The sequence below is a fragment of the Suncus etruscus genome, chromosome 14 (assembly GCF_024139225.1).
Source record: "Suncus etruscus isolate mSunEtr1 chromosome 14, mSunEtr1.pri.cur, whole genome shotgun sequence".
In the NCBI taxonomy this organism is placed as follows: domain Eukaryota; kingdom Metazoa; phylum Chordata; class Mammalia; order Eulipotyphla; family Soricidae; genus Suncus; species Suncus etruscus.
Window position 1 is genome coordinate 97,175,129 of NC_064861.1, and position 9,798 is coordinate 97,184,926.

At 49.9% G+C, this 9,798-nt stretch overlaps 1 protein-coding gene across 1 annotated transcript; it reads right to left on the bottom strand.

Annotated features, from left to right (window-relative positions):
- Positions 1 to 567: 567 nt before the first annotated feature.
- Positions 568 to 6,450, bottom strand: LOC126028737 (zinc finger protein 345-like). Its single transcript, XM_049787663.1, has 3 exons — positions 6,064 to 6,450; positions 3,485 to 3,614; positions 568 to 2,654 (listed from the first exon to the last, which is right to left on the bottom strand). Exons 1-3 carry the CDS (start codon positions 6,448 to 6,450, stop codon positions 634 to 636), a joined length of 2,538 nt encoding a protein of 845 aa, XP_049643620.1. The 3' UTR covers positions 568 to 633.
- Positions 6,451 to 9,798: the final 3,348 nt, after the last annotated feature.

Consider the following 9,798-nt stretch of genomic DNA (forward strand, 5'->3'; position numbering starts at 1 on the left):
GGAAAGAGTGGGGCTTCTTTCTTTTCTTTTTTTTTTTTTTTGGTTTTTGGGCCACACCCTGTGACGCTCAGGGGTTACTCCTGGCTATGCGCTCAGAAGTTGCTCCTGGCTTCTTGGGGGACCATATGGGACGCTGGGGGATCGAACCGCAGTCCGTCCTAGGCTAGTGCAGGCAAGGCAGGCACCTTACCTCCAGCGCCACCGCCCGGCCCCAAGTGGGGCTTCTTTCAAATGCCTCCTGCAAATGAGAATACACTGACTGACCTTTGCTTCCCTTGACACTTGGTAAGGGTTTCAACGCTGTACATCTTCACAGATATTTCCCAGTGAAATGGCTTTTGCTACAGAGCTGGCCTTTACGTCCATCTGGTAAGGGCCCTGCTATCAAACAGCAGAACAGAAGAATCTTGGGATTTAAGGAGGTTAAGGGGTGCAAAAAGTTCATACTGACAAAGATGGCACCAACATAGGAGTCGCTGGACTGAACAAGCAGTTTTTCTAAGGTGAACTTAATAGTATCCAGTAATAAGGAAAGCATTCTCAAATTTCCAGCAATTCTAAGGCCAATTATCAAGTATGTAATGAGGAGAGTTTTAATTAAAGGGTCTACCACACAATGACCATTACAAAGTCTTAGGGGGTTGGAGTTGTAGGTAGAAGTCTTCCCACATTTGCAACACCAGAGTGTTGCATGTGAACGGTCCTGTGCTTAATGAGACTGGAGTTCTTAGCAAAGGATTTCCCACATTTATTACAATGATATGGCCTTTCTCCACTGTGAACTCTCTGATGCTGAAGGAGTGCTGAGCTTTGGCTAAACGCTTTCCCACATTCCTTGCATTCATAAGGCCTCTCTCCGGTGTGAACACGCCGATGGAGAATGAAATTGGAGTTATCAGCGAAGGATTTCCCACATTCATTGCACTCGTAAGGTCTTTCTCCAGTGTGAACCCGTGTATGTTTGATAAGTCTGGAGTTTTCAGCAAATGATTTCCCACACTCAGAACACTTGTAAGGTCTGGATCCGGTGTGGAGTCTCTGATGCTGACGGAGGGCAGAGCTTTGGTTAAAGGTTTTCCCACATTCACCGCATTCATAAGGCCTCTCCCCGGTATGGATTCTCCGATGTTTGACAAGCGTAGAGTTTTGGCTGAAGGACTTCCCGCATTCCTTGCACTCATACGGTCTTTCCCGTGTGTGAACTATCTGGTGTATGTTGAGATTGGACTTCTGGCTAAAGGATTTTCCGCATTCTCTGCACGAGTACGGTTTCTCTCCAGTGTGCACTTTCCGATGTTCGATAAGTTCAGACTTCCTCCTAAAGGATTTCCCACACTCCCCACATTTAAAAGGTCTTTCTGTACTGTGCACACTCCAGTGTTGAATGAGGTTGGGCTTCTGCCCAAAGGCTTTCCCACAGACCTCACACTTAAAAGGTCTTTCTCCGGTGTGAACCGTCTGGTGGCGAAGGAGGGAAGATCTCTGACAGAAAGTCCTGCCACATTCACTGCACACATAAGGTCTTTCTCCCGTGTGAACTCTCCTGTGTTTAATGAGCCTGGAGTTTTCAGCAAACGACTTCCCACATTCGGTACACGCAAAAGGCCTCGTTCCGGTGTGGATTCTCTGGTGCTGACGGAGGGCAGAGAATCGTGTGAAGGACTTGCCACAGTCCCCGCATTCATAAGGCCTCTCTCCGGTGTGGATTCTGCGGTGCTGTAGGAGAGTTGAGCTCTGACAAAACGCTTTTCCGCATTCATTGCACTCATATGGTCTTTCTTTGGTGTGAACCCTATGATGGACCATGAGGTTAGACTTCCGACTGAAGGATTTCCCACACTCCACACAATCGTAAGGGCGCTCGCCAGTATGCACCCTCTGATGTGTGATCAGGTTGGAGCTTCGGGTGAATGACTTCCCACACTCCTCGCACTCATACGGCCTGTTTCTGGCGTGATCTCTCCGAGCACCCACAAGGGGGGTCTTCGAAAGGAATAGTACGCATCCCTCTGATGAGCACAGTCCTTCTCCAGGATGGGCGCGCTGATGCTTGTTGAGACCAGCACTTGTGCTAAAGGAGCGTCCACATTCATTGCACATGAAGCAATTTTCTCTCAGGAGTCTTTGGAAATAAACAAATGCTTTTTGGCCGCTGAAGGCTTTTGTATATTCTTCCCATTTGTGAAAAAGTTTTTCCTTCAGAAAGGGCACCTCACAATCATTGCCGCCATTTGATCCCATTACATAAGTGGTCTGATCCTGGAGAAATTCAGAGCCATCCGAGGTCTGTGCGACCAACCTGCAATAAAATGGCTTCTCTGACAAATGGTACCCACATTTCTTCACAAATGCAGCCCTGTCCACATCAGTCCTAATGGGCCTCTCAGCACTGCACTGCCTCTGTTGCTGGTGAAGATTCGAGCACATGAACAACTGTTCCTCACACACCCCACAGCTGTGCAGCTGCTGTCTGTGATATGTACTCTGGGGTTCTTCCAAGGGCAAAATGTCTCTCAGTATCATGTCACACAATTCAGAAGGATGGGTTTTCCTAGAAAACAGAGGTGCCTGCAGATTCCTGATAGGTGGAAATCCTTGATCAGGAATGCACTGATCAGAATGAACTGCCTCATCCTCCACTTCCTGACAACACCCTGAAAGCAAGAAGGAATCCTGATTAGCAGCAGACTGCCTGGTAAGAGGCCACCTATACACACATGAATGCCTGAGGGGACCCAAAGAATGAAGTCAGATAATGACCTGCAGGAGGCTGCTGTGTTCACATTGAGAATGGGAATGAAGCTATAATGATGGCGGAGGCCATGTGAGGTGAAGTTTCATGCAGTGTGACAGACAGAAGGTGGGTACTGCTGGTGATCCAAGCAGATTCATGCAGTGGAGATAGGAAACAGGTTCACAACAGCGGCACTGAGGAGGACACTGAGAAAGAGTGAACCTGCCAAATACAGATGACAGTGGCCAGTACTGGAACCCATCTCAATGACCCTATATTTCTACCCAGCTGGCAATGACCGAGGGCTGTGAATCCCGCTCCCTGAGTAAGTGTGAGTATGTGGGGTGTCTCAGATACTGAAGGAAGGCACAACACATTCAGAGCCAACATTAACTAGAACAGCACACCCCATCTTATCGTATCACAGATAAAATGTTAGAGATCATCTGAAGTAGCCTGCAAGAAACACACAGCGAATACTTTAGAGATTAATAAAATAAGTAAAGGGCAGAAGTGAGCTCAGAAAACTGGGAAGAAGGGCCAGAGTAATAGCACAGCAGCAGGGCGTTTGCCTTGCACGTGGCCAACCTGGGATGGACCTGGGTTCAATCTCAGCATCCCATATCTTCCCGCCAGCTTGCCAGGAGTGGTTTCTGAGCACAGAGCCAGAAGTAACCCTTGAATATCACTGGGTGGGCTCCCCACAAAAAAGGGAAAAAACGAAACTGAGAAGATCTGGGAGGCACTTACCCAGGGATGTGATGGTCACAAAGTTCTCCAGCATGACATCACAGTACAGGTGTCTCTGAGCCTCATCGAGCAGGTCCCACTCCTCCCAGGAGAAGTGAACAGCCACATCATCAAAGGTCACATTGCCCAGCTAGGATGGTGATAGAAGAAAACAGTGCAGGAAAGTCATCATGCATCTCCCTCTATGTCAATGCTACAACACTCATCTCCCGAGAGTCTCAACTCAGGCAGCAAATAAAGGCTTGCTGGCAGTGGCGTGTGCACACCCTTACAACTCTGACCACCAGCTACAAGAAGCAGGTAGACAAGGATACTCAGACTGTGGCCCACTGGCAGCTTTAAGCTGCTCCCCATGGCCACCAGACAACATCTCCCTGGTACGACTGTAGTGAAGTCCAATCTGAGTGCTCCTCCGCAGGACAGAGCTTTGATCTGCTGGATCTCTAAGGCCACATCTGGACCACAACAACATGGCTGTTGAATTAATTCAACAATGGTGTTTAAAGGAGACCGACTGATGCCCAAGACTGATTCTGGGTCCCAGCATACAGTGCACACAGTCCAGGCCTTGGAGCTGTCTGCCCTGCCTCACGACACAATAGCACTCATTCCCAGATTCCTCAATGGCACATAAACCGAGCTCACTTACTACTTTAACCTGATACCTAAAGAAACTGCAAAAAGAAAAATAAATTCAAAACAGCAGGAAAAAATAGGCCTGGAAGAATATAGCAGAAGAAACAGGAAGAAATGGAGCAATAGCACAGCGAGTAGAGCACTTGCTTTGCATGCGACTGACTCAGTTTCTTTCCCCGGCATCCTCTATGGCCCCACAATGATTCCTGGGTGTGGAGCTAGGAGTAGCCCCAAACCAAAAATAAATAAGACAAATAAACAGTGAGATGACAAGGATGTAGCTTAGAGAACAGACCTTAACAGGGTGAGGACCTGATTTTGACCCCCAGCATTCAAAAAATAAAGAATGAAAATGAATTTTAAAAAATGCTATAAAACTGGGCCAGGTAGGTGGCGCTGGAGGTAAGGTGTCTGCCTTGCAAGCGCTAGCCAAGGAAGGACCGCGGTTCGATCCCCCGGCGTCCCATATGGTCCCCCCAAGCCAGGGGCGATTTCTGAGCACATAGCCAGGAGTAACCCCTGAGCGTCAAACGGGTGTGGCCCAAAAACCAAAAAAAAAAAAAAATGCTATAAAACTAAGAACTGTTGGGGCCAGAGCAGTGGCTCAAGTGGTAAGGCCTGACATGCGCTAACCTAGGACGGACTGTGGTTAGATCACCCAGAGTCCCATATGGTCCCCCAAGCCAGGAGCGATTTCTGAGTGCATAGCCAGATGTAACCCGAGTGTCACCGAGTGTGGCCCCAAAAACCAACCAACCAACCAACCAACCAACAAAAAACACAAGAACCTCAGAACTGTTGCTTTAGAAAAGCCCATGAAGAAACGAGAGTATTAACAGTGTAGCCAAAGTTCCTAAGATAACTCTGATACCACAGAAACACAAAGAATAATTTGAATACTGTGAACAACAATATGCTAATAAACTCTTGTTTTCTTCCCTCCTGCAGGGACCTGTGCTGGGATTAAAGCATGATCAAAGCTCTCTTAGCTAATTCTAGCCCTGTTCCAACAAATTTGATAATTTAGAACAATTTAGAATGAACTTTAAGATAATTTTATCTATAGGTGCTATGTCTATATTATATACCTGCTTGGGCCAGAGCAGGTTTGATTCCTGGTACCCCATATGGCGCCCCCCGACCATCCTCAAGAGTGATCACTGAGTGAAGGATCAGGAGTAAGCCTGAGCATCACCAAGTATGGCTCAAAAAAAGAAAAAATAAATACAACAAAAGGATTGCACTTGGCTCAGTATGTAAAATGAACTGTGGGGCACCTGCCTTGACTTGACCCATCCGAGTCCAGCTTAATACCCAGCATCACAGAGTCCCCAAACACCTTCAGGGAGGCACAGGAAACCCCTGGCATTGAACTGCCAGCTGGGCTTTATTGTCAGAAGCACCAGGAGGGGTCTCAGCCTCCCGGGCACCACTTAGGGTGCCCCCACAAAAGAAACAGGACAGGTGGCGACCTAAGGACAACTGTTTCAGTTGAGCACAGCAGGATCAAAATCCACTAGTCTGCAGCCTTGGGCACACAGTGCTGGGCTTCAGTCTCCCCGCGACTTGGCAGGCACTCCCCAAGGTAACGCTGTCGATGAATGGCACAGGCGCCCTCAGCCCTCGCCATCCTCTGCCAGGCTGAACCCAGCACCCCAGTCCCCATCAAGTTCGCAGGACCACGAACTTGATCCTGAGTGCTTGTCAAGTCTGAACTCGAGTAGATCCTGGAGTTTCAACTTTTTTGGGGGTCCCACCAGGCAGTGCTCAGGGGTCGCTCCTGGCAGGCTCGGGGGCCCTATGGGATGCGGGGATTCGAACCACCGGCCTTCTGCATGCAAGGCAAACACCTTGCCTCCATGCTAGCTCTCTAGAGGTTCGACTTTTGACTCGGACCCTTCCGGAACCCAAGGTGGGTCCAGCAGCGGCCTCCAGCGCCAAACCTCGGCAGAGATCGCCAGCCCCAGGAGGAAGCCCGGCAGCGCGCCCGGCGAGAGCCGAAGTGACAGTGTTTGCTTAGATGCGTTTGCAGGCCGGAGAGAGGCGTCTGGGTCGGTGCTCGCAACGCCTGCACGCAGCTGCCCGGGTCGACCGGCGCCTCTCCTGGGGACTCGGGCCCGCCTGGGACGCCAGGGCTCGACCCCGGCAAGCTGTCTGAGTGGCCCCGAGCCCGGAGGAGAGGGGGAGGGCAGGAGGCGCCGCGTGGAGGCCGGGCCGGGGCGGAGGGCAGACGCGAACCCGAATCCCCGGGACCCGCCGGGACCCGCCCGAGGCCGTCCGAGCCGCTCGGTCCGTACCTGAGCCGGGGTCCCGGGCGGGGCCGCCGCCATGGGGCGCGAGCGGAGCGGGCCGGGCTCGGAGGCGGGCTCGGGGTTGGGCTCGGGCCCCGGGGCGCCGCTCCTCCGCGGCAGGGCTCAGCTCGCGCCCGCGCGGGGCCGCCGCAGCCTCCTGGAGCGCCGGACGAGGGGAAGCCGCGCGCAGGCAGCCATGACACCCAGCGGCCGGGACGCCGGAAGTCCCGCCCCGACTTCCGGGCGTCGCCACGGAAACGCCTCGGCTGCGAGCGCTCATTGGCTCGGCCAGGGCGGCCCCGCGCGGCGCCTGCTGGGAAGTGGAGTCCCGGCGCCCGGGCCCGAGGGAGGCCTCTCGAGACCCGCTGGCCGGGCCTGGGCGTTGCCTGGCACTCTCGCGTGCAGACGGCCCACCGCCGGGGAAGCTGAGCCGGCGCGACCCCGGAGCTCAGCAAAAGAATCAGTGACTGAGGCCAAGCCCCGAAACAGTCAGGGAAGGGAAAGTGGCCCTCTGAGTGCCGGGGCAGCAGAGGAGATTGCCAGGTATCCAGCCCTGGCTGGGCATGTGCAAGGTCAGCACCCTTCCATCTTACATCCAGCTGTGCAGAAAATAGCTGAGAAGCTAGAGAAATACTCAAGGGCGCTTATTTTCTGACTACAGCTTCAATTTTACAAGACAGATATCCATTTATGTATGCATTTATGCATCTACAGCCTTCCGAGGTCTGCTGCATCCTGATGGTCCGCATGCCTCCTCTCTATAAAGTGATTTTGTACCAATTATGATACTTTTTATTTATTTATTTATTTATTTATTTATTTATTTTGGCTTTGGGGTCCCACCCGGCTGCACTGAGGAGTTACTCCTGGCAGGCTCAGGGGACCTTATGGGATGGCGGGATTCAAACCACTGACCTTCTGCATGCGAGGCAAATGCCTTACCTCCATGCTATCTCGCCGGCCCCGATACTTTTTATTTTTGGGGTCACTCCTAGCAGTGCTCAGGGTTTACTCCTGGCTCTCTGCTCCCGGCAGGCATGGGGGACCATATGGGATGCCCAACCACTGCCTGTCCTGAATGGGCTCCGTGCAAGGCAAACGCTCCACCGCTGTGCTAGCTCTCAGGCCCCAAATTTCTTTTCCAATTATGATATTTTTGTTTGGGGACTGCACCTAACAGTGTTCAGGGCTTATTGCTGGCTGTGTTTAGGGAGCATCAAACACAATCTGGGGATTCAAACCAGGATTGGCTACATGCAAAGAAAACACCCTTGTACTCTCTAGTTCCCAATTTAAACGACTTATATTAATTATAAAGTCCTAGAGTTATGGTGAGGCCTCTCTTGGCTCAGCGTGGTGTCTACAGCCCCTATGGCTGGTGGGTCTGTAGTAGCAGGATAACAATGAAGAAATGATTTCACAGACAATCAGTTGAAATTTCAGGAGAATTCCAGCTTTATTACAAGGCCCTAACTGCCAGATGGCACATGATTTCTAAGCTAAGCAGCCTCTTTCCTGCTCCTCTGCTTGCATCCTATGCTCTCTCCCTCCCTTCCCAAGGCAACCCCTATCTATTCTTAACAGCAGCCCCGCCCTGAATGGGTGGGACTGACTACCCAGGTGGGATAGGTAGGAAGTTAGGGGAGGGATAACAGATGACTATTACAGCCAGTGAGCCCATTGGTGAAATATGGACATCAGGACACAGGACTCTACTAACCAGAGGAAGATGATGCCATTGATAGTGTTGGAATACTTTATTATTATTATTATTATTATTAATATTAATATTATTAATATTATTTAGTTTGGGGTCACAACTGGTAGTCTTCAGGGGTTATTACTGGCTCAGCATTCAGAAATTACTCCTAGCCAGCTTGGGGGACTATATAGAATGCCGGGGATCAAACCTGGAAAACACCTTAAGTGCTGTGTATATCGCTCCAGCCCCTGAAATACTTTCTTGTGAAAATTCATGACAGTCCTTTCTTCAGAGTCACCTCTGAGACCCCAAAACATGCAGCATTCAGACTTTAAGTGAGGCCCATAGGAGCCAGAGCTACAGTCACAGTAGGTAGTGTCAAGTGGCTGACCCAGGTTTGATCCCCAACATCCTTATATGGCCCCCTGAGCACCTCCAAGGGATTCCTAAACATTGTCCAGTGCAGCCCAAAAACCAAAAAAGAAAAAAAATGAGGCCTATAAAATTTTAGTCTGGGGCCCAGAGAGATAGCACAGCGTTGTTTGCCTTGCAAGCAGCCGATCCAGGACCTAAGGTGGTTGGTTCGAATCCCGGTGTCCCATATGGTCCCCCGTGCCTGCCAGGAGCGATTTCTGAGCAGACAGCCAGGAGTAATGCCTGAGCACCACTGGGTGTGGCCCAAAAACCAAAAACCAAAAAAAAAAAAAAAAATTCCAGTCTGACCTAGGACCCTATCTAATAATTTCCTATTCTGGGGCTGGTGCAATAGTGCAAGCGGAAGGGCATTTGCCTCGCATGCACTGACCTAGGACGGACTGCGGTTTGATCCCCCGCCGTCCCATATTGTCCCCCAAGCCAGGAGCTATTTCTGAGCACATAGCCAGGAGTAGCCCCTGAGTGTCACCAGGTGTAGCCCAAAAACCAAATAATAAGAATAAGAATAAGAATAATTTCCTATTCTGCAGCAATACAAATGTAACCAAATAATGTCAGATTATTTTTTGATCTCATATCTTTTGTTATTTTGTCTTTGGTCACAGCAGATGGAGTTCAGAGCTATTCCTGTTGGTGCCCAGAGATTGCACTAAGGTCCCCCCTGTGTGCAAAGCAGATGCTCAGCTCTTTGAGATCTCTTGGGACATCACTCTGAACTCTCTGGAGGTTTTACAGAGTTTTACACTGTAAATTCTAATAATGTAAGTTGGAATTAGTGCGATAAGATTTCCCACATTCATTGCAGACATAAGGCCTTTCGCTTGTGTGAACTCTAATGACAAATGAGTTGGGAGCTAGTGGTAAATCATTTGCCGCCTTCACTACACTCATATGGCCTTTCTCCTCTGTGAATTCTGATGACACACAACACTGGAGATCTATAATAAATAGTTTTGGTATTTGCTGCATTCATGTTTCCTATTAGGGATCTTCTGGTGCTTTAGAGGTGATATTTTTGGCTAAGGCTTTTCTCTAGTGTGGATTCTGATGACTAAGAAGTTGGGAATTTGAGGTAAAAGATTTCCCACATTCAGGATACTCATAGGTCTATTTTCTTTATGAACTCTCTGATGTAAAAGAAGGCTAAAGTAGAAGAAAAAGGTTTCTGCATTCACTACACTCAAAAGATCTTTCTCCTGTGTGAGCGTCTTTGATGGTAGTGAAGGCTATAATTAGAAGTGAACGATTTC

What these genes read in the sequence shown, in the direction of transcription:
- LOC126028737 (XM_049787663.1), bottom strand. Translation starts at nt 6,450, where the DNA reads ATGGCGGCGGCCCCGCCCGGGACCCCGGCTCAGGTACGGACCGAGCGG. An exon ending in GGCTGGCGATCTCTGCCGAG is followed by an intron (nt 3,615 to 6,063) that starts GTTTGGCGCTGG and finishes TCACCATCCTAG; the next exon opens with CTGGGCAATGTGACCTTTGA. An exon ending in TGTGACCATCACATCCCTGG is followed by an intron (nt 2,655 to 3,484) that starts GTAAGTGCCTCC and finishes TCTTGCTTTCAG; the next exon opens with GGTGTTGTCAGGAAGTGGAG.